Source organism: Dermacentor albipictus, chromosome 1 (genome assembly GCF_038994185.2).
Source record: "Dermacentor albipictus isolate Rhodes 1998 colony chromosome 1, USDA_Dalb.pri_finalv2, whole genome shotgun sequence".
In the NCBI taxonomy this organism is placed as follows: Eukaryota; Metazoa; Arthropoda; class Arachnida; order Ixodida; family Ixodidae; genus Dermacentor; species Dermacentor albipictus.
The window spans coordinates 137,272,215-137,297,626 of NC_091821.1; the positions used below are offsets into that span (position 1 = coordinate 137,272,215).

The window sequence follows — 25,412 nt, forward strand, 5'->3', positions numbered from 1 at the left end:
TCGTCACAGTGATGTTGATGGTCTGACCTCTGGGCAGAAAAAATGTACACATTCGCATTCCCTGCGCAGAAACTACTAGCGGACGACACGATCAAGTTGCTGGCGGATCACGCCGGACAAGAGCGTCCGCTGTTCCTGTATGTGGCTTTCCAAGCCGTACACGCGCCTCTACAGGTTCCGCCAGAATACAGGGTTCCCTGCACCAAGTTCCACAACAGACGCCGTCTATTACTATGTGGTACGTACTCCCTTCCGTAATTACCTTTCTCGTAACTTTTTGTTGTCGGCGTTAGTGGTAGGACGCTGCAGGCGAGTTCTGCGTGGAAAACTTGGTCGGCAATCGTTCCGCATGAGCGGCTCTCACGCCGACACAAAGATTAACCGCCACGCGTGCCCAGCAAAGCGGTGTCGCGGAGGAAGGCGAGCAGAAGACGCGGGGCTCCTTGTCCTTCGATCTCGGGCTCTTTTCGGAAATGCTGAAAGCACACGCGGGGAAGGCTCCTCCGATGTGAGCTTGCGAGCAGCGCTTTTCTTTCTGCACCCCGTAATGCGAGCCCAGGCAAACCGAAGTGTTCCGCGTCACCTACGCCGCAGCGAGCCGAGGGAAATGAAGGGAAGCCGAGCTTAAACAATCGCGCTGGCGTGTGCGCGTGTCCTGTTTTACTTTGTACACAAGGGTGACTTCTCTGCTGAGCTCCTTAACCACAAATTGCTTCCTGGGAGGCACACTAAGTGACCGAAAGCGGTGCGAATTTCTATTTCTGACGCAAACAAGCGCTTTATTACTAAATATACATTGCCGCCAGGGGATACGGTCGAGTTTAGGGCGTTAATGATAATGAGAAGAAGAACAATTATAATAATAACCGTAAGAACTAGCGAGCTTGACTGTGAGATATGCTTAAAGGACGAATGGGTTTTGACGATTTAGTGACACCAGCCTTCAGGGCTTCCTTTAAGGCGTTCTGACATTACTATTTTTGACTTGTCATTTCTTTTGCATATAAATGAGGGTCCAAACTGTCGAAACCACACAAAAAGGTACTGACAAACATCAGTGCATCATAAATACCTTGCTACAATACTTTTTTTTATGAAGCAGTTTCAGTGTCGGTACTCAGGAGGTGGATGCGTCATGACGTCATTATTCACTAGGTCGCACCTTTACTGCGATCGCTGCGGAGCTGCGGTTGCCGCAAGCTAGCACAGTCACAAGAAATGCGTGCAGCATTTGTGTTTTCTTTTTATGGCTAACGTCATCGTACCTAACGCTACGTGACGTCAGCAAGTCTCGCTCTCTATCATGATTTCACGGTAATGTCGTTGGCTCCAGGCCCGGCATTTCGAGATCAACGTTAGTTTAAAATACAAGTATTTTCCAATCGCCATACCTGCTAAGCGCTGTACTTTAAGTGCGCGAAGCGTGCAGTTTCTACAACTTCGAAACTACGTATCAGCTTTAAAAGAACCCGCCGCGGTCGCTTAGTAGCTGTGGCGTTGCGCTGCTGAGGTCGAGATCGCGGGTACGATCTCAGCTGTGGCGGTCGTATTTCGATGGAACTGCAACGAAGCTTCATTCAAAGCTTGAGACATCTCGGGGCATGCATGAAGCTATTAGTCAAAGGATGTTTGTAAATTCGCTTCGAACTCCGTCTTCAATAAAACAAAATTGACACCTCAAGGCTACAGGGCACAGCAAATACGTTTCTCTACGTTCGAAATATGAAGCGCGAACAAATTGCAAGTTTTAATTCCCGTTCCTCAGGAACTGCAAGCCCGGTCGAGTAGCTCACCTCAGCTTCCACTTTGCAGTAATGGTGTGTCTGACCACGAACTGGCATGTCATTCTATCATCCGTAAAATTGGAAACTTGCATAGAGGCATGATAGGATAAGTGCGCACACTTGCTTACAGTGACAAAAATTATGCTTATCGTAAGGGTAGTAAACTTGCCTATCCTGGGACATGCTTTTTTAATATCTTAATGCTGAATAGTGTAGCTTTTGCTTCTAGTAGCAAGAAGAAAAAAATAACGAGACGTTTTGACAAGGAAGCATCAGCTTGACGGAGTTCATTAGCGCGTTATATAACCAGAAAAAAGAAACGCTTTATTACGGTGCTGCTTTTCGCCATATACTATCACGAACACGTTCTACCAAAATGTATTGTTTCTCCGTCACCTGTAAAGGCAATCTATTGCGCTTCATTCTGACATGGGTGCACAGAAAATAAGCAGCGATATTTATAAGGCGCTCCATGTGCACCGGCAGCGAAGAGGTTTCACCCGCTGTTTGATAAAATTGCAGAGTCAACATATCATTTGTTTCTTCCTTCTTTTCTTTCTCTCTCTTCTTGTTGCAGAGATCACATCTTTACGAAACACTTTATTTGAAAGCTTAATATTCGATATAGGGCACTATAATTGATGCACTCCTGCACGAACGAATAGACCTTTGAGAAATGTCATTGGGAGCTGCGAATACAACCCTCGATATTTGCCACCACTCGTAAATAATATTTAAAAATGATGCGCCCCGACATGAAAATTTTTCCCTTTTCAGGCATGCTGAATGCACTGGATGAAGCCGTGGGAAGAATCGAGAAGGCTCTTCAGCAGTACGGATACTGGAACAACACGCTGCTAGTATTTACAAGTGATGTGAGTGAGTCAATGCACTTTCAATTATTTTCCCTGCTTACCTCATGCCTAAAAAAATTGCCTTAGAACTTTGAAAACTCTAGAAACAAAAGTACCTAGAACTGCCACGCAAATACTTTGAAAGCACTGTTGACGGAGTGACGCGAAGCTTTTAGTGCCTTTTTTTTTCTTCTGGTTGTTGCAGAGTATTGAAACGAAAATTCATGTCTCCATTGTGTTACTTCCTGGATGATGAAAAGTGATGGGTTGCGTGAGTTCTTGCGTTAGAAGTGAAAATCCGCAGGAGGTGTTACGTATTCTGAGAGAAAATAAAGGTCTCCTGGGGCAATAACGAATGAGAGAGAGATAGAAAAAGAAAGGAAGGACTTAAGAACGTACGGTATGTATGTATATATTCGTATGTAAGGACAGCGTGGTCACTGGGATCGTTGTTCGTTGTGTGCAGGCCAGCAGACACACAGCGCCGTAGAGCAGCGCTGCTTGTTTAGAATGCAAAGCTGAGGAGGCACGTGTCATTTAGCTGCAAGTTCCTGAAGTGGCAGACATAGTCACCGTGACCCACTGTCGGTAGACTCTTATCATTACCCTACATACCCGACGTGGTTTCTCGCCACTCGCATTTGAATCCCGCCACCTGCGCCCTCGAATTTCACATGCGAGGCCGTCCTCGTGCGTAGGACGAATGCGGAAAGCGAAAACAGGCACGGAAAATGTAGCCGGGTTTGGTTCTACGCAATCCTTTGCTTTCGGTATGTTGTTTGCTTGCGCGTTTTTTTCGTGTTGTGTGTCTATCGTATGTCCCGTACCCCCCACTCTCCCCTCTCTCTCACTCTTTGGCTATAATCGTTATGTTAAAGGGTAGATAGATGCGAGTTCATGCTGCTAAGGCAATGAAGTGCTTGTGGTCTGTACTGCGTACTGAACTTGAACAGAGCTTTTTGTTTCCACGTGCCATCTGTGTTAGTAAGTGGAGGAACTCCTGCACACACTGCTGAAGGCTATAACGTGTATAGAGCATATCGGTAGCGGCGCGGACAGGCGTTAGATGTCGAGGGAACTCTCCGTTGTGCCATCATTTCCTTTGTTGTGATCATCTTTATTATGTTTAATATCACTATTTTAATTTAGTTATATTTATTACTATTACTTATTTCTGATTTTTCTTTTGCTGCAGAATAAAGAAAAATGAAGTGTCGAGGTAGTCTTGACCACAATCTCTCCACAGCAACCTATTTATAACAGAGCTGCGCAGACGGACCAAATTTCTTCCTAAAATTCGCAGCAATGGAATCGTTAGCAAAGGAATGCTTAGCAAAACAGTAGTCGCTACGCCTTCTTCGCAGAAATCGCACCAGTTCATTTGAATGAGCTGGACATATATTTATGCATAAAAGATTTGAATCCAAAGTGCGTGCAGTGGTAAAGACTTCAGGCGATAACTGAGAAGTATGGTATGTTTTGAGGGCTCCAGTGTATAGAGCCTCGAATGAGTGTTACATTCCACAAGAAGGTAATGGAAAAGGAATATTCGCGCTGCGTACTTTCAAGCGTTGACCATCAAGCATACGAGGACTTCACCAACAAGTATGTAAAAGCACGCATGCGTGCACACCGGAAACACGCGGTAACCACGACTTCACTAGATGAGACGTGCGCGGTGGTTCGTTTTTTTTTATTCTGTTGCTTTTGTTGTACCATTTTCTTTTTCTTTTTGCTTAGACCATGAGGCTAACTTCTTGAAGCAACTTTGTTTTTCTTTAATTCTTTCTTTTTTTGCCGCCGGCGAAGTCGAAGATGCCATCTTAGTTGGTCTTGTCTTGGGGTATCGTGCGACTTATGATAATAGATCGCAACACAGTGTTTGCGCTGCACGGGAAACCGGAAAAGAGTGACGGCGCAGCGCGTGCGCCATTTGCATAAGGATTCGGGTCGCACGTGATGTCGCTGCGAGCCCACTCGGGCAAAGTCCGAACGAGAATAAACATGGCGACGGTGAATCGTGTTGTCGCATACGAATCGCTCGCGAGTAAATATTGTGTACAACGTCTGCGCCTTATGTCCACCTCATCTGGGACATCCATCGAGGGGCTTCCAAGCTTCATGTCGGAACAGGAAGAATGGCTTGGCAAGTCTGCTTGACGTGCAATGCTTGCGAGGGCGGGTCATGTAACGTTGGCTTCAGTGTTGCACTGCGTGGCCGCGGTATTGATGCGGGCGTAAATGCTGTCGACAGACGGCGGATATCTCAATTGTCGCGAGTTGACTGCGCGTCGTCTGATGGAATGTCGTTGACTCTCATCAGTGGCAGCGATGCCCAATATCATTGTGTTACACAGCTTAGATGGTACGCCAGTCTTCGGGCCACCGCATGACCCAGTGGGGTGGGTCCAACGTATCATGCTGGAACACGTTCTGCGTTCGCATGATTCGCATGAAAATGTCTGTAATTAGCGCGCTTTGTAATCGAAAACTTAGCACGCTCAACAATGTCGGAGAAATGAAAAAAATGAAACGCTACTTGGATTAAACACAGCTTCCTTTGGAACACGAAGTCGACGTCAGAAGTAAAAACAATTTGAGGGGTTATACGTTAACTAAAGATCAATGGGCCGTTTGGCATTTGGGGCCCTCGGGAAAACCACAAATGAGGCAGGGCAGGGGGACACACGTTGGGTCACATTTGAAGTCAGAGAAGCGCAGAGCGAAATTAGTTTTCAAGAAAGGCTTAGGAACTTGGACTAAAAGCGATGATGGGTTAAAGTGAACAAAATCTTCCCCTCGAAAAGAAGAATGTCTAAAGGAAATGTCCAGAAAGTTGGCAGCCAAGTACAAGGCAACTGAAACTGTAAATAAACAAGGCGGAGCCATTAAAAAAAAGTTAGAGAAATAGAGACAGTAAATTGGATGTAAAGGGTGAAAATAAAAAGAAAAGTTCATGGAGATTTACAAATACGGCAAGAAAGAAATAAGAAAGCGAAATCTGTACGATAACACAAAGGGCAGTACCTATAGCTATTTCAGACCCGAGTGGGCTGCTTCAGGGTAAAAACGTACAGGAGCAAATATTCGCAACATGATGAGGTAGCAAAAGTACCAATATGACCCAGCACATCGTAATGGCATTGCAAGATGTTCACCCAACAGGGCCCATAGGGAACGTCCACCCTCAATAAGTGCTGGGATACAAAGCGTATGAAAGCATTAACTGTTCAGCAGTCGAGATAAGCAAGAGACGTTTAGAGTATTAGTGGAAAAAAAGGAGCGACAAGATTAATAGAACTGGAGTCGCTACGTGCATACGTAACCGTAGAATACAGGGACAGAAGTTTAAAGGAGGAGAGAAAGACGAAGGTCAAAATCAAAGTTCTAGACTGACATGCATATATATAATACCTGATTACCTCAAGCAGGCTAGGTGAATATTTGTCGCCGCCCCGTTTCGAAGGGGATGCCAATAGAATGATCAATCAATCAATCAATCAATCAATCAATCAATCAATCAATCAATCAATCAATCAATCAATCAATCAATCAATCAATCAATCAAACGTTTATTATAGTGCCCAGGAACAGCTACATAGCCTCTGTACTGGCGCTCTTAAAAAGTAATGCTCGAAACAAAATGTACAGAGAAGACAAATGAGGAAAGCAAAACAATGCGGGACAGAGAAACAAATAGGGAAACAGAAAAGAGGAGGTGGGCATAAAAGCGAATTAATCGTACAGCATGATTCTCTGCATTTATACAAAACACAGGAAATGAACTCCGAAATATGTCTATACAGGCTGAATACTTAATACATATCGTTTGTTAATAATAATAATAATAATAATAATAATAATAATAATAATAATAATAATAATAATAATTTACTTACTGTGCCCCGGAACAACCACGAGGTCTGAGTGTTGTTGCACGCATACATAAAAAAAGAAACAGCAGGTGAATATAAGTAAAAAAACAATTATTAAAAAGAAAAATCTTGAAAAGACGAGTTTACATACAGCAAGGCGCAAGGCGAATATAAAAGGGAAAGGAGGAGAACGACAGTTGAACAATATGTGAAACTATGATACAACAACGCAAAGCTCCGAAAAGAACCATGACAGCGGGTTATGAAAAATATAGAGATCGTGAAAATAAACGTTATAAAGACTCCGTATTCTGTGGACGGTGAAATGTTGGTGATGACGGGCAGGAACATAGAAAGGTCTATGCACTCTGGGGATATTGCGTGAAATGCAAAACGGGATACAACTGAGGAGTTCGGTGCGGGTGAGGATACGGTGAAAGAGTTTGAAAAGAAACAGATGGTCAGCGCGGTTACGTCAGCAGCGAAGTAAGGGCAATTACAATAATGCGACAGCGCTAGAACGAAGTTCTGTGTCCGTGTCAACAAAGCGGTGATTATATATGCTTAGGAACTTTTTGTGGATTCGATCTATAATGTCACTGTTAGATCTAGATATACCATTCCAGACGACCGACGCGTATTCGGGTTGAGGAAGACAGATTGTTGTGTACAACTTGCGGAACGGTGAAGGAGACTTGAACCCCTCGATAGTCTGCCATCAGAGCCAAGAGAGCGCATACCTCGTACTGCAACGCGTTTAGTTTGAGCTGAAAAGTGGTTGTATAAAAGAATACACCGAGATCATTGATCTACTAGACCTTACACAGTAGTACAGAATCTACAGAATAAGAACAAGAAATGCTTGCTGTTTGTCCTGTGAAGGTCACGACATTCGTCTTAGCAGCATTCAAGGTAAATTGATTATCTTTGCATCATTCAGAAATAGAAAACAGGTCAGACTGCAGGATGCGACAGTGCTCAAGAGTATGAATTTCCTTTAAATCTTGATGTCATTGGCATATAGAAGAAACGAAGAATTTCCAATTGCGGGAGAACGTCATTAATAAAAATAAAAAATGCAGTGGTCCTAGTACGGATATTTGAGGGACGACGATAGTTGCCGTGTAAAAAGAAGCCGTTAGGTCATCGACGTCGACATAACATGACCTATCAAGAAGATAACTACGCGAGAGATTGAGAATTGACGAGTCAACGCCAAAGTGCGTAACCTTGATCAGAAGCAGTGAATGTACGACTGCACCAGAAGCTTTGCTAAGTGGCAGTAAATGGTGTCAACTTGCGCCCTTTGAAGTTCCTGCGCGGAGATCTGTGTCATAAAACTTGCGAGATTTGTGATAGTGGAGCGGCCGGTGAGAAATCAATGCCGATTCGGAATGAGGCAGTTGCTCGCAGAAAAATACAATATGTTGTGGAGAGCAAGCTCGAAAATATTAGAAGTGGCGCAGAGAACAGAAATTGAGCGATAATTTCAGACATCTCTTTTACAGCCAGACTTAAAAACAGAATAAACACGACCAGTTTTTCACGTCTGAGAGAAAGTGGAAGTATTCAAAGAGGTATTAAATATAGACATCAATATTGGGGCAAATATACTGCCGTAGGTTTTTAGAATTGCGGAGGTTATGACATCAGGGTCGCAGGATCGGAAAGGCTTCGAGCGCTTAAGGCATTGGCTGATGAGCTTTTCATCAAGCAACACAGCACTAGACGTAGGAACCGTCGTTTACTGATGACTGACACCAGCGTTGAAAACTGAAGCTTTGTATAAGGATGAGAAATGGGCAGCAAAACATGCCGCGACAGCTTGGACTTCTACTCCGCTAGAGTCTATAGCAGGCGAAAACACTCTCCACGTTTCATAATAATGATAATAATAATAATAATAATAATAATAATAATAATAATAATAATAATAATAATAATAATAATAATACATTTATTTATTTATTTACCCTGCCCCGGACAAACATGAGGTCTAAGTACTGGCGCATGCACATTTGGCAAAAAGAGAGAAAAAATTGACAGTCACTTTAGCATACGCTAAAGAGGATGAAGGTGAAAGCCTGCCGCGCTCAGGAGACAATAATTAAATTACTTGGCATTCTCATTCGGATGCCTTGTTACTTCCTATTACTTGTTTTCCCCCACCAAGGCTTGTGAGTTCTAGTGTCTTAATTAACCATACGTTAATTTCCGTTGTATTAATTAACTACACCTTTGTTACCACGAAATATCTTAATTACCTCTATTTCGGGCTTTAATTCATAAAACAGTGTTTTCTTAAATGAAGTAACTGGAACGCCAATGCATCTCGTCGCACACTTTGAAAATGAATATCTCAGAACTGGTGCTGTCCTGAGAATTCGTTCCAAGCGGATACGCCCGCCGAACTCACCGGCAAAAATCATAGTTTTACATATGTGCTGTAAAGGAGTGAAATATTAAGTTAATTAGCTCAATTATGTTAATTATATAATGCAGCTTGTTGATTTCTCGTATAACTAATGGTGGCCTCATCGTGTAGTTTAGATCAAGGGTTAGAGTTGTGCCATCTGCCACAGGCAACATTTAAAAACTTTGGACCTTCTAAAAAAAAAGAAGAAACACCTGACCTACTGCAATTACTGTGATTACAGCTGCGGAACACTGACTTTCGTACGTCTCGCAAGTAAAAATGTAGAGCTTTTGATATGTACTTATGTATATTGTGCGTGTGTGCCGTATAAAATAATAAGCATGTATTAACCTTTTTATTCCGATTGCAGCTATATGGACACTCCAGGCGCATTTCTGCCGTCCCCGTCACCGTGACGTCCCGTGAAAGTCAAAAGGCGATAAAATTGTCGCCGCCTGCCGTATGCTGTATGTGCGAGTCTAAGCTTGTGAGGGTGGGCCGGCGATCGCGGCTCAATCTCGCGCACGCAAGAGAGGAAAGCGGGGAGGGAGCGCGCCGCCTTCCGCCGCCCGCGAGGCTCTGGGGGGAGGAGAGGGAGGGGGGGGGGCGTTCTTCTCCGGGCCGCTGTAGCTTGAAATCAATCTGCGACGGGGACAGAGTCCGCGCTGCGCTTTGTTTTCACAGCTTAGTTCCCGTTGATGCGAGACGCTGCACGAAGGTCAATTCGCTCGCTACTGCTGCCGTGCTTCCTCAGTATACAGCGCTTTGACAGCGAGTGTCCGTGGTCATCGAGTCAGATGTGTTCATGTTTGCTTGTGCGCGCGTGATACTATGCTTGTTAATTTAGTTAGTATAGTTATGTTTACAAGTTTATAGGGCCAATATAACTATTATTCTTGCTTCGTATAGCTGTCCACTAATTTGCTATCGCAGTCGACGCTTCGCCTTTTGGGTGAAACTGCGACTTTATCTTTTTGCATGCGCTTTCAAAGAGAACTTGCAGCATGGATATTTTTGTTAATAAATATGTGCAAATCTGGAGAGTAATGCGATTCGCTGAAAATTTGCTTCCAGGTGTTTCTCGTGTTTCTTGTGTTGTGCGCGTTTTCTAAATTTACCACATTAAGCACGCACATAATTAGTGTTTACATAAGCTATTGTACAGCGATTAGTTGCAGTAGCCCTGTAGGCTAAATGTGTGCACGGCAACGAAATATTCCATGAATAATATGAGCGTAACAGAAATTTTTTTTACAAATAAAATATGGGAAGCACACTATGCTGCTTTTCTGTCTTAAAAAAAACGCAATACATAATGCTGCCTTTTCTTCTCATGCGCTGTCCGTGTGTCAGCCCCTCGCCCCCCCCCCCCCGCCCCCCCCTCAGAAAGTACTTCCGGAGTCACTGTTTGTAATACAGTCTTTAGTCAAGGGACAGCTGCAACAGCATGTGTAGTCATTGTAATGCACACAACCTTATCGTAAATTTGAATCGGCACATACCATCGACAGTCTTTTGTAGAGATTGAATACAATATTTCGTTGTGATTGAGATGAAAAAAATTAACGACGCAAAAAGAAAATGAACCAACTCGTTGCTTTTCGCTTGGGTGATTGATATTGCGTGTAAGTTAAACATGGGCACGTCACGCTACAACTTTTCAAAAACGTCGATGGCTCTACGGCCGTTTTCCTGTAACTAAAACAAATAATAATTACGGAAGCAGGTACCTGCTGGTGCGCAGTGAAAACAAATGCTGAATATATGGAAGAGTTAGATCGGGAATGGAAGCTATCGCACGACTGGGGGGCACGGCCGAACTTTTGCTTCCGGTTGCGTGTCATCGAAGGTTTCGCACAAAATGTTCATCCTCGTTTCGCTATCGTGTCTCATACTATAAGAACAAGTACTGGGATTTACAGAATGGCGGACAAATTCTTGAAGGCGGCAACAACTGGCCGCTGCGTGGGAACAAGAACACCCTGTGGGAGGGCGGCACCCGAGTGCCGGCTTTCGTGGCAGGACCGTTGCTCAAGAAGACGGGATACACAAACAGCAAGTATGTTTGCGTGCTTTTGAAACACGTTTGAAGTAGTATACAGCATACATGGTCAACTTAAATGACTTCTCGAGAAACGAAGCGAGCAAGCACAGCACTGAACACATTCAACAATTACTTAAATGATATTGCGCGACAAAAAAAAAAATGACACGGACGTGAGAGAAGACGACACACCTGGCGCAAAATGAGAGCAGCATTCCGGGCAAGCTGGTAATCCATTACTTAAATGATATAACTTAATGGATTACCAACTTTCCCGGAATGCTGCTCTCATTATTGCGCTAGGTGTGTCGTCTTCTCTCACGTCCGTGTCATTTTTTTTTTGTCGCGCAATATCATTTCAGTAATGGATTACCAACTTGCCCGCAATGCTGCTCTCATTACATTCAACAAAGGATTACATCTAGCTGGGCTTCTTTTGTTTTGTTTTGCAGGGCGCAAGAATTGAGTTAACCAGGGGTGAATCAGTATTCTACCCGCAATATTCACAGATGTCGCTATAACTTTTCGGACCAAACTATACCTCTGCAGTCGTAATCGACGGGTGTGCTAATAACAAAGTCCAAATTCAGATGCACTGTCAAGTAAAAATTATTTGCGTGCCGCTGCGAACGTTTAAAGCAACTTCTACCGCACGGAACGTTGCGAGACTTACTGCACCAAATGCTGCTGTCACTGTTTGTGCCCTTTTGGGGTAGAACTGACGTTATTTTTTTTTCAGTATGCAGAGCAGACTTATGCGTTATTTATTGATCTTATCGTTACGGTATCGGTCATCTTACGTAAACAAACTATCCCGGTTTTAAAATTCTCTTGTGGCACACGTACTGCACGTGACCAGCTCTGGTCATCTCCAAGCCTCGGTGAGATAGACTCGAGGACACCGTTTACCACGTCACGTGGCGCAGCAGTGTCGCGTTTTGCAGCGCACGTATCACACTGTCCGAACCGTACCTTTGACTTCTGTGATTGTCGGGTGGCAACCGTTGTCGCAGAGTGGTGCACGCGGTCGACTGGTTTCCGACCCTGTTGAGCCTGGCCGGCGAAAAAGGTGCCCCCGAGAGCCTCGACGGAGTGAACCAGTGGCAGGTTCTCAGCGAGGATGCAGATCAAGTGCGCCAGGAATTCGTGTACAACATTCGCAAACGCGCCCATTTGGAAGGAGCGATCAGGTATGGGCGGCGTTGAAGCTGCTATGAGAGGTTAGGATATGTGCAGGTGTCGAGAAATTGCATTATTCGAAATAAATCTTCGCCTTGATTTGGACAAATTTGACTCGTTTAATTGGCTGCATTTTATTCACGATATTGTTGCCAAACGGACGGACGCTGGTGACTTCAAGAATTTATCTCGGTTCAGGCGGGTAGTCCAGCTTGTCCGATTGTTACCTACCATTGATCCGCGTTAGGGTTGACACACTTCATTATGCACTTTGGAAGTTAGCCGACATTGGCATTTCCGACAAGAAACGCCGGATTAAATCAGAGTATTGCATTCTTCCTGGAGTACGTGTCGTAATATTTCATTACCTGTATAACCTGCCGCGAATTTCAACCAAATGAGGTTCTTGAAAACAAGAATAACATACTATAGATGTTATCCTAGAACTGACAGGTTTAGAAGTGCTGCAAGAATGGACCTGTGATAAATATAGTCTGAGTGAATAACACTTCGGGACACCTGAGCCATTTAAGAATTAACAACTGCGAGTACATTCTGCCCACAATGTTACCTTGATCTCGTAAAGCTTTGCCTGTCATTACGGTATATTTCTATTATCTTCAGGCCCTCTCGCTTCTGTAACATATATCGATACTATGCTAAGAAACTGTGGAAGGGTTGCTGACACAGGATTTCTAGTTTCCGTTTTTACTGCTTCAAATAATTGAAAATTCAGTGTAAAGACGTAACATAATCTCGAATTCTAAAGTAAAAAGCAGGAACAAATATCCCGACACGGCTCTTGTTGATTACGCATCCTTTACGAAGGCCATTTCAGCGCGCATTTCCATCTTATCTCTAAGCCTCAGTGAATGCACTTTCGCGTGCCGTGTACATTACCGCGGCTATAATTTGATGCAATCTATAATATTTTCGTTTCTGACTTCTGTCTTCACGCTTCTGTCAGTACGAATTATTTCCGGCAACGAAACTCACCTAATGAGATCTGTCAGGAATTAACGTTTGCTGATTTGAGTATTCGGAACTGTTATGCGTGATGGGTCAGAGCGGATGCGCAGTCAGGAAAACGCAGCCAGAATTTTGATGTCTATACGGCTTTAATGTTGCGTTTACAGGCATGAAAGGAAGAAAAAATGCAGATTGAAGTTTAATGTGCACATTTAGGTTTGTTGAGTCTTCTGAAACGGAAAATGAAGGTCAGTACTCTGTAGTATTCCACTGCCCTCTTTGGTCGCCTTTTGATTTCTCTGGGTTCTCTCCGTTGCATTATATCTGCGTGATGCATGCATACACGCTGGTATATGCACGCTACATATATGTATGCTGATATTCTCTATTGTGAATTTCATCATAGATAACGTTAAGACTATCTTTGTGACCTTGCGCTTCTTTTCGTGCTCGGCGTACTTGTTCCTCTTACTAATCTTAATATCATTGTAACGAATAGGTGTCAGTATACTACAAGTGTTATTTCTTATATTACGTATTATTCTAAATATAATAAGTGAAAAGAAGTAATTGTCCCTATCTGTAGGATGCATGTATCCTTTTAATGTCGTTTCAATAAAAAAAAAACTTCGCCAAGCCGCAGCCAGGGTGCCAGGATTGGCACAAGGTGGCGCAGAATGCGGAATATAGATTATTTATGCTGTTTTAGTGTGTATTGTGCTCGTAACCTTTCCGCAAGACGCCGGAGACTGTACTTGAAGCAATAGGAGCTACGCTATACTATATACCAAACTGCGTGCCAGTAAAATGCGCAGAAAACACAGGGCAACGACCTTTTCACATGTGCTAGGGATGTTTCACTCCAGCATGCATTAGACGTCACTAGTCTTCACTGTCTCACGCATCTCCTGTTCGTTGCGTTTGCCCAGAAATGGCGACTACAAGTTCATCTTAGGTGACGCTGGCCATCCGAACGGCTGGTACCCGGAACCCGATCTTGAGGATTTTATTGCAAACGAAGACTCAAGAAACATATCGCGTGCCCTCTTCAACGTCCGTAGTAAGTAAACATTAGCGCATAGCTTGACACTCTGCATTAAAAAATAAAAATTAAATTATGGGATTTACGTGCCGAAATCACGATATGGTTACGAGGCACACCGTAATGGCGAAATCCGGATTAATTTCGTCCACCTCGTGTTATTTTACGTGCACCCGATACACGGCACGTGGGCGTTTATGCAGTTTGCTTCCATCGAAATGCGACCACCGCGATTTTATTATATATATATATATATATATATATATATATATATATATATATATATATATATATATATATATATATAGGGTGTTCTTTTTTATATGCACCAATCTTTTTAGAGATTGCCTAGGGCAGATAGCACAATTCTACCCCTTGACTTAAATCACGCGATGAGGCGGCCATTACTTCTACGAGAAATCAAAATGTCCAATTGAATACCTAAAGTAATTACGCTAATTAACTTTTAATTCATTACTTTATGCTACATATTTTAATCTCCGAATTATAGCCGCTGAGCTCACACGGCATATCCACTGGGAACGAATTCTCTGGACAGCACCAGTTCCGAGATATTCTCAAAGTGTATGACGAAATCCATTGGCGTTCCAGTTACTTCTTTTAGAAACCGGTGATTTATGCCTTGAAGCACAAAAGTAAAAGGAACAAAAAAAAAATCACACACAGACGCACACGCACCCGCACGCACGCAGAGACATGCACACACGCCAGGCACGTACACGCACTGAACCTTCAAGTTTACAACTTTAGATTCAGCGATAAAAATGATATCAGTTCTGAATGCTGCACCTATTGAGACAGCTAACCTGGACAAAATCGATGTATTATGCACCGCGCTGAAATATTCCGCAAGTGTTTCAGTGCGACCGTAGCGTGTGTGCGTGCGTGTGTGCGTTCGTGTGTGTGTGCGTACGTGCGTGCATGTGCGTGCGTTCGTGTGCGTGCGTGCGTGTGCATGTGTGTGCGTGTGTGCGTGTGCGCGTGTGTGTGCGTGTGGGCGTGTGTCTGCGTGCGCGTGTGTGTGTGCGTGTGTGTGTGTGATTTTCAGCAATTCTTGTAAACATAATATCTCACATGTATGCTGCACCCCATGTATCCTATGTATGCTACCATATATCAAGTTTGTTCGCTTCAGATGCATAACAGGTGCAGTTTATAGAACTGCGATATCGCTCTTGGTGCAGAGATGTCAATATGTAAACCGCGTGCTTCATTTTTTTAAGCTTATCGGTTCTCGGAAATATTGCAGAAAGCTATTACGCTCTAAATCACAATACTGCCTACTGCAGTCGACTGAATGAAGCCTTCTTTCCTAAATGCAACAATTTTCATTCAGAGGGATCCAGCGGTTGTCTTTACTTGCGGACAACTTTCTGTGGCTATATGAAGGGAAAGCTACGGGGGCGGAGGTTCTGCACATGTGTTACCGCGCTAAGTAGTCCGCCAGCGCTTGACGGTGCTTTTGGATGCTCGGAACAGACACTGATTCGACGCAGCTTCCACATGCGACGGTTTCACGTTTGCCCAGACGCTGAAGGGAAAAGCCACAAGATGAGTAAGCTTTTACATTCCGTGGTGCGTTTTGTCTTCTTTAACTCTTGCTATAAGATGTTTATGTTTTCTCTTTCCCAGCTTAAACTTAAGTGGATGAAAAGACGGGACTCTTTTCAGAAGCGTTCTCATTTGTGCTCGCTTTACCTCCGTAGCTTTCCCATCATAGCAACAGAAAGTTGTCCGCGAGTATAATTAGAGAATTTCCGCGTTTCACATGTATTTGAATCAGGAAGTGGGTGTTGGCCATAAGCCTTCTCTTAGGTGTAAAAGCCAGGGCTACCTGTTCTTTCTAAACAATGCTGCTAAAGAGTACGGCACCCACTGAAATGATATATATATATATACATATATCCAACTCCCACTTCCTGATTCAAACACACGTGAAACGTGGAAACTCCCTTATTATACTCGCGGACAACTTTCTGCGGCTATGATGGGAAAGCTACGGAGGTAAAGCGAGCACAAGTGAGAACGCTTCTGAAAAGAGTCCCGTCTTTTCATCCACTTAAGTTTAAGCTGGGAAAGAGAAAACATAAACATTTCATAGCAACAGTTAAATAAGACAAAACACACTACTGAATGTAAAGGTGTACTTATTTTGCGGCTTTCCCCTTCCCTACGTCTGGGCAAACGCAAAACTTTCGCACCTGGAAGCTGCGCCGAATATATATGTATACGCAGGAAAGAGACGACGAACTTTTCGGAAGACGTCTTTACTTGACGTTTTTGGTCGACCAGCCTTCGTCAGCGTACAGTGATATATATATATATATATATATATATATATATATATATATATATATATATATATATATATATATATATATATTGTCACGTGGTTGTGACGTTAAATGACACAGTAGCAGGACTGTGAAAGACAAAACTAGCTTTTATTGGGCGAACCTGTGCCCACAAAACAGGCTACACTTAAAGCACAACGATAGCGGCGAACACAGTCGGCGATCGTCGAAAATCTGATCAGCGGGTCAAGTGCGTCGGCTTTTATACAGTAGTCATCGAATTTTCCAGACTAATCGTCGGGACCCGCATGCCTTCCACAAAGTTCTACACCATTCGCGTCAGGCGAATAAATCAGATAACACAAGGTTCGGCGACAACAGACTGCGGATAGAAGCATCGATAACTTTCCAGAAACTTCGGATACATGCAAGCGCGTCCCTTGCTGTGCGATAAGATTTGTTAGGCGGCGAAACGTGGTCGCCCGATAAATGTAAGTACACGTGTCAATAGACAGTTTTAGTTACACGTACGTAGAGGCTTTGCGTACGTAGAGCTTCTACGTGTCAGCAGTGCGCATGCGTACAACGTAGCGGGCGCGCGCGCGTCTCACGGACGTACGTGAGATTCAATTCTTTGCGTGCGTTTCTTGCGCACGTAGACAGCTTCGCGCGGGAGTTCCGCGAGATCACGAACAAGCGATAGCGGTCCGCGCGCGCGCAGGCGGCTCGTATCGAAACATGCGACAGGATTGAATTGGCTACCGCCGTGTTCACATTTCTCGATAGATGGGGCTACGGGGTCCCTCTTGGCGTGCGTCGCGTACGTGTAGCTAAAGGCGTTTCAGATGGCGTGCACGTAAGGTACGTAGGCTTTTCACGTTTGCGTACGTGAAGCCTCTACGTACGTGTAACTAAAACTGTCTAATATATACGATTATCAGGGAGAGCACAATACATTCGCAAAACACGCTCAAGTGTTTATAGACGTAGATACTTAGATACGTAGAAAAGCGTGTTATTACGTTTACCGGGTAACCACGTGGCGCCTAGATGCGGTTTCATGCGATTGTCGACTTCTGCGAGCATTGTGAGGAACGGCGTGAGCCAACGCTCTCGGCGGGTGGTTACATGTTCGTGTGCATAAATATCTACAGATAGTAGAGGTGAGCATAGGCACCGGCGTAGCGCACTGCACGCAGCATACGGAGGCAGTTTTCTGAAATTCTACGGGGGGGGGGGGGGGGGGGGGGGAGTGCATTCTAGTTTGTTCGTTCATTCACTTTCTCAAAATTGCGCAAAGTCTCACTGCAATTAAGGCCCTTCCATTCAGACTCGCATTGCTTGAAATAAAAAAAGAAGCTCGCCTTCAGCTATAACTTTTATGAAGAGATTCGGGTGGTCGATCAGTTTGCTGTCTGATAGCCTGGTGTCAAATAATTAAGAATTACGGTATTAAAGAATACAAGATGGTATATAAAGACGGGGAAGCCGGGTTGGATCATCCAGCGAGGATGAATATCTTTAGCAATAAGGCTTTCTTTCAGAAGCAGTTGTACAGAATTGATTGTAAGTAGTTACGTGCTGCTCTGTAGGTGGATGCCCATTTTCCCGTTCCCGAGTCGTCCTCCACGTAGCGGACCTGCGCGGTCTCTGATTTGTTGATGCACAGGTCGCAAGGCGTCTCCCGCTCGGAGTTCCTTAGCCAACTTTTCGACTGGTCAACCTTAACTCCTCCGTACCTGGTCGTGCATGCAGGCGATCCGGAAGAAAGGCACGACCTGTCACCGTCGCAGCCAGAGCTCGCGGCTCTGCTCGAGAAGCGGCTGCGGACGCTCGCGCGCCGCCTGGTGCCCGAGGACGACCCCAGCGACGACCCACGCGGCGACCCTCGGCGGTGGGGCGGCGTGTACACGCCCGGATGGTGCGAGCCACGCGGGCAGCTCGGCCCCTTCCTGTGACGAGCGCGGCGGCTCTCTTTCACGTGTACCCTTGACCCCAACTGAAGGAAGATTGCACAACAAAGAATGACAATAAAAATGCAGGTGCAAAGTACAGTGCCATCCACGGATCGTGGCAGCACAACGATCCCACAGCAACCGCTTACCGTACGCATAAGATGCCATATGCATTGCCAAAGTACTTTGTTAAGCAATCGGAGTGTCGAATTGAAAGTAGTTTTTTATTGCGATAGCTGTTATATGGACCCTCCAGGTGCATGTCTGCCGTCGCTATCGCCGTGAGGTCCCGTATAAAGTCCAAGGGCGAAACAATCGTCGCCGCGCGCCGTATGCTGCATTTGCCAGTGAAAGCGTGTTAGTGTGAGCCGGCGAACGGCGGCTCACGGAGAAGGAGATTCTTGATGGGAAGGAAAGGTTGGGGTAAAGTGCAGCGCAGTAACTGTCTCTCAGCAGAGGACACCTGAAGCGCGCACTCTCCTGTTGAGCGCGACGAAAGGGGGCGAGGCGTGGGAGGTGAGGGGGAGGGGGGACGTTCTTCTGCGGCGGCTGCTGCTTACGGCGCGGCCGTGCGGGCGCCGTATCTTGAAAGCGATCTGCGACGCGGCCAAAGTGCGCGCCAGGGGCGTAGCCCGAGGTAGGGCGGCGGGGGAGGGGGGCTTGCGGAGCTTCAGTTTCCCCCGAAAATTTTTCGTGCTGTTATGCAACGCCGACCAAAACAACCCCCGGCCCCGGAAATCATTCTGGATTTCGTCTAGAATGCATTTTTCACGCTCGAAAAGACATTTCAGCGCGATATTAGATTCGTCGGACGATCTTACGGCTGTCAAGCAGATGTAGGACTCGTCGGACTACCTCGCCGCTGCCACCATTTGAAGGAGTCGAAGGTCGTAGAGATGAATTCGGTGAACAGGATTTATTTACAGATTAACATATTTTAAGACAAGACATACATCGGCCGTCTAGCGTGACTCCCATATGGAGCCCGCAAGATTAACATTCAGCAAACAGCATTCGAGCACACATCTCACTACTACATTTTCAGCATAACAACGAGCACTCAGCTCCCAACGACGAGCACGACACGAGCACGCTCTAGCAGCCGGCAAACGCTGCTTATAAGCCTCCGCTTGACGTCATCGTTCGACGTGGACGGAGCACGAGTGGTCGGGAATGTTCGTCCAATCATTGTGAACTTGCCAGCGCCCCGCCGTTTGGCCCACACACACTAATGCACACAAGTTCGAGCCCACACACAAAGGCTCCGGAGTCGACGTCAGAGGGCTTTGTAGAACTCTCGGTGCAGCATAGCTCGCGGTGTCGTCGACCGAGCGCCTCGTAGAACTGGCGCCGTCCCGGGTGGCGCGGCGGCGCACCACATTCCAGAGCTGACCGCGCGCCACATGGCCGCCTGTCATCCGTAGTTCTCAGAAGGCGCCTCGTCAGGGGGGCTTGAAACACGCGCAGCGGGCTGAAAGCTGGCACGTTGCCACCCCGTACGGCCATTCCTAACAGCGAACATTGCGTACACGGGCTGGATTTTGGGGCAGCGCCCGTGCGCCGGGAGCCACATAACACAAGGAGGCCCATCCGAGCACAAAGTTTCAAGGGCGTTTTGATGGAGAGCAGGCTCGTCGCCGCATCTCGCAGACGCCGCGGAGCCTACGGAGCGCGTGGATTTTAATTCCGAAACTTTGTGGGTATGAAGTTCTCATGAACTTTTTATGCGAGAGGTGCATTTACATTTCCAAAGTCGTGCTTTACATATTCAAATCCGGAACTTTGTGGGTTTAATGTTGTTATAAACATTTGACGCCAAAGGTGCATTAACTTTTCTAAAGTCGTACATTGGACAATACAACGTGAGAAGCCAAATCAACACACCATCAGACAGACAAGTTGACAAAGCACGCAGCGAAGTCCGATGAGACGAAGCTTTGTGATGGTTCATTAGTGCCGTCATCTCACACAAAAGAATATTAACATTTTTTTACCCTGCTCCAAAGCATCTATGTCAAGACACTAAAGCCAGCAAAGGTAACTACGTTCTTATTTATTTTTCTACTTTGACTTTTATTCGCAAAGACACATTGAGCCTCTTCAATTTTCTTGTTCTCGCTACTCGCAGGCTGTCAGAGCCAACCAGAGCGCATGCATTTTTTTCTCGTGTTGCCCCGACCACCGCGCGGCGCACTTCGGTGCGCGTTCGGCTTTCTCTGGCCGAGTGGATTTTCGCCTGGCAGAGTTTTGGACGCTTTCTGGCTAGCATACGAGAAAAAGAAAACCAAAATGGTCGCTCGCCGCCATCACTGTGGGGACTCGACGGATTGCAACGCGTTCGCTTGAGCGCAACTTCTACGGAAAGTCTTCTCTCGCCGGTATAGGATACCTGGCAGTATGCATACGGTTCTCCGTGGACCAAGCGTCTAACGTTTGCTTCGATATTCTTTCGGTAGCCATATTAGGTGCCCAAAGCAGGCATTCGATTGTGGGTGAGCTGACGATGGTGGCTCGGTCTTGTGAACGCAAGGGAGAAAAGCGCGCACGAGTGCCGTCTTCTGTCTCGCGCAAAACATCGGGGGGAGCGGAGAGAGAGAGAGAGGAGGGGGAGGGGTCTTAGGATTCTCTGATCGCCCTTGGCTTAGGATTCTCTGATTTGTGAATCTGTGATTGCGCAACATGTTTATTTGCGTTGTTTGACGCATTATATGCAGTGAATTTTCTTAGATACGTAGATTTATTGGACACTCGTACGTATATTTAAATATCTTGTTGCAAGGTTTTTTTGTATACGTGCAAAAAACTTTGTTTCCAGTGACACTTTTTTGCCCTTTATCAAGCTGTATCTTCTCAATTGTATATTCCAGTGTATCTTCGCATTTCTAATGTACGAGGGCGAGTCAAATGAAAGTGAGTCAACCCACCCCGCGCAATAGTGGTTCGGTTAATTCACTGCGAGGCATGCGCGTAGCACACATGCATCTCTTATTTACAAAAGGGACACGCAGGTGTGAGGGTAAATGTTCTTTAATGCTCTCATACACTGAGTTGAACATGGTTGCGTGGTATAATGGACGCTCCAAAAGTTGAACAGTGTGGTGTCGTGAGGTTTTTGGCAGCTGAAACTGTTTCCCAAAAAGAAATTGGTCGCCGTGTAGCTGCCGTGTACGTTCAACATTCTATTTCATTGGCTACTTTGAAGCATTGGAGCAAACTGTTCAAAGAAGGAAGTGAAAGTTGCAAAGACGATCCAAGACCGGGCCAAAGCCACCGCGCAATCACCCCCAACACAATCGCAAAGATTGATGAGCTGATTAGACAAGAACGGAGGATAAGCATCTATAAACTGGCAAAGCGTGTGAACATCAGTCATGGTTCGGTTCACACCATAATTCATGAACATTTCGGTTATCGGCTCTTGCGTGCGCAATGGATGGCCAATATTTTGAACCACCGCCAGAAGACGGAGAGGTTCGGCACTGCTTTGACTCATCTGATCCAGTATCACAATAAGGCTGACGGCTTCTTGTCTGCAATTGAGACCAGGGACGAATCATATCGCCACTACTACGAGCCTGAAACAAGACGGCAAAGCATACACTGGAAAGATTCGAATTCACCACTCCCAAAGAAAGCAGAATCCGTCATTTCCGTTGGAAAGGTGTTGACTTTTTTTTTTTGATCATCAGGGGCCATTACTGATCGAATTTGCTAAACCTGGAAAGACTCAGTCGTTTCCAATATTGTGAAATGCTGGATCGGCTGCCTGTAGCAGTCAAGAACAAACGACGGGGAAAATTGACGAATGCGGTCATCTTGCTCCACGACAATGCCCGTTCCCACGTCGCTGATGTGGTTAACATAAAACTGGCCAAGTTCAAGTGGGAAGCGCTGCAACATCGGCCATACGGCTTCCACATTTTGGGGTAATTGAAAAAACAGCTCAAGGGCATCAGATCCGTCTCTGACGATGACGTGAGAGTCACTTACAGACTCTTTGAAGCAGCAACCCAAGGAGTTTTATGAGACGGGAATCACGTGATTGGTTAGTCAGTGGGATAAATGTCTAAATGTTCGTGGAGACTACTTTTAAATAAAGTACCCCGTTTGTCATATATTCGCATTGGCTCACTTTCATTTGACTCGCCCTCGTATATATTGCGGAAATCCTGCTGTTTATATGTGCTCACTGTTGCGACTATAATTTCGGTGCAATTACTCACAATACACGACCGGTGACAGCTGCTCCTGCAGCTGTCACCGGTATGACGCTGTCCTTGGAACAAAGGACAGCGTCATAGAGCAAAAAAAAAAAGGAGGTGAGGCGTGCAGACAGGACACAAGAGTAGGGCTTCTGTCCTGTCTGCACGCCTCATCTCTTTTTTGCATAATGAATCCTTACCAACTAGCTCAGCTTTCTGTCGTTCTAAGCGTCATTGAGGTTTTTCCCTGGCCGTTGCATATACCCACCCCTCACGCAAAACCCCGCACGAAGGGCATTTGAGGCATAAAAAAACTCAGTGCCCTTCCACTCTGGGAAGAAGGATGACCAACGAAGCTGTATATGTGGGCCCCTTAATGGCGAACTGCACCTCCGCCGCGGGTCGGGCCGGTATTGCATTCACTTCGGGATCGGCCCAAACATGAGGAGTGCTTAATGCCTGCTTCACCTCCGCCGTGGGTCGGGCCAGTATTTCACTAACTTCGGAATTGGCCCACGTATGGGGAGTTCTTAATGCCTGTGTCCTAAATAACTCATATCAATGCTTCCATTTTTTGACTACTTAATAAGTAAAGAAAATATCACAGCCTATCTTGTACTGTGTCCTCCAGAGCTTAAACTATAAAGAAGTAAAATATTTCTCGCTTTCAAGACTGCTGATTTTCTTTCCTCTCAGTGGTTTTTTGGCGGGGTTTATCGTTTCAAAGCAAAACAGGGGCTTTGAGAGACCCTCTAATGCGGGGTTTCCGGTCAATTTTGACAACATGGCGTTGCTTAACGTGTATCCAGAGCAGTCCGCAAGAGCGCTTGAACACTCCACCCAGATTACAATGCGGATGCCGCAACTGGAAATCGAAGCAGCGACCTTGTGCTTAGCAGGACAAAGGGATGATCACTAAGCTATGGTGGTCGGTGATAGTTTCCTGGCAAATATATGCGCATGTACGGCGAAAATGGAGTGTACAAGGGTAACAATCCTTCCGTTTTTTTTCTCCTTTGTTCGATTTACTGTACCTACACTCTAAGAAAAACATAAGGCCGACAAGGGGTATCGATCTTGCTCCTTTTGGGGAGTAACTGACCTGCCACAGCCATTCGCACTTTTGGATTGTAACTGAGAGGGGATAAACTGTTACTCCCCATGCAGTTACTCCTTCAAGGACTAACAGTTGGTTTTTTCCCGATGCGCCTCAAGGGAGGAACGGTCATTTTTCCAATGCTCCTCAAGTAAGCATTTAACAACATTAGCCGTTTATACCGGGGTAAAGAAATATTCAGCTGAAAAAAGCAACAACAAAATATGTCCTAAAATAGGATTCGAACTTACATCTTCAAGTTCACGAGCCAGGTGCTCTAACCAATACGGAGAGCATGTTAAGCAACTCATCCCAGGTGTGGCATTGCAAAAGAGACCCGATATATTGTGTAAGCTATGCGGGGAGAGTCCAACGTTGCGTGCACTTGCAACCATACGCGACTGTAAAGAGGAAGCTGCCCGATCATTCGTAGGATGATTTAACATGATACACATTACGGGATGTACGTGTAGCGCAAATGGCGCATGTAGGACTACAGAGTCGCTTAACGTACCCGGTTTGAGCTACACATCGCTTCACTCAAATTTGTAAACTCCTTGGAACGGAAACAACTGCCAGTCCATCCACGACTTGGGCGTTTAATGCGTATTGTTTACTTATAGTGTGTACACTAAGTGCATGGCTTTTGATATCCCACCTTTTAAATTTCATTCAATTCTCGCACGAAGAGGCATAGTATTGCCTTGCATGTAGTTCCAATTGATAGTCCACAAACTTCAAATTATTTAAGATTTATAGAACCCATACCATTTACGCCGTTTCCCTCGACGACATTGGAGAAAATAGCGGAGTGCATGGAGAGTAACTGCTACCGTTCTTCCTGCCGTTGCTCTACCTCCCACCAGAGACTAAACACTTGCTCTCTGAAATTTGCACCAGGCATGCACACTCCTGCAGTTTGTTCCATGAGGGATGAGTGCGCCCTTTTTAGGACTAACTGTCCAGTTATTCCTGTTTTCCCAATATTTTACTTAGAGTGCACACACTTTTTTACGTATTTATGCATATAGGATAGCCAGCCATAGTTTCCGCAGGTTAACCTTTGCGCCTTTTCTTCTTGTTCTCTCGTCTGCATCAAGTCGACGCACATCTGTGCGTCATGCCCGCGAACTTAGCCAATAAACACTGCCACTAGCAATTAGAAATACAGCATATATGGATTGATCGCAGTCGATTCTGTTTGCTGATACACTGGGTCTGACTCACCGAAGTACCAGCGCAGCCAAATAGGTTCAGTATAAAAAGCAAGGTTAGGTTTTATATTGTTACCACCCCCACATAAAAAAAAATCAATGAAGTAAGATGACGTGTAAGTTTAGCATCCTGGGTTTATACGATGTGGCCATCTTGCGTCCAATGACACAAAGCAAACGATGCTCGAATTTGTGCCTCAGCACAGCGCCGTCACTGTATTCCTTAAATAAAAAAAAAGCATTTGAACTAAGTACGAGTTTTTTGCGTACTGATCCCAGAATGCGGCCTCGGCATCCGGGAATCGAAAGTGCGACGTCGTGGCAAGAAGCAGGACGCCATAGACAGCTTCCGATATGGGTTCATTTTGTTCCAAGTAGCCTCACGAGCCGTGCCTTTGAAACACCCGGAAGGGACTGCGGTCCCGAATCAAGAGACGTTCGCGGCTGCCAGTCCATGACATTCAGCC

The 25,412-nt window shown here is 45.4% G+C and overlaps 1 protein-coding gene across 1 annotated transcript in view; it reads left to right on the plus strand.

Moving 5' to 3' along the window:
• The window catches only part of LOC135911766 (arylsulfatase B-like), a 36,169-nt gene extending 17,642 nt beyond the window's left edge, over positions 1 to 18,527 (plus strand). The window contains exons 6-11 of the mRNA XM_065444109.1: positions 70 to 238; positions 2,562 to 2,659; positions 10,852 to 10,988; positions 11,987 to 12,163; positions 14,051 to 14,181; positions 18,234 to 18,527. Of these exons, the coding sequence (XP_065300181.1) occupies positions 70 to 238; positions 2,562 to 2,659; positions 10,852 to 10,988; positions 11,987 to 12,163; positions 14,051 to 14,181; positions 18,234 to 18,436 (915 nt within the window). The 3' untranslated portion in view covers positions 18,437 to 18,527. The remainder of the gene's footprint in view (positions 1 to 69; positions 239 to 2,561; positions 2,660 to 10,851; positions 10,989 to 11,986; positions 12,164 to 14,050; positions 14,182 to 18,233) is intronic.
• Positions 18,528 to 25,412: the final 6,885 nt, after the last annotated feature.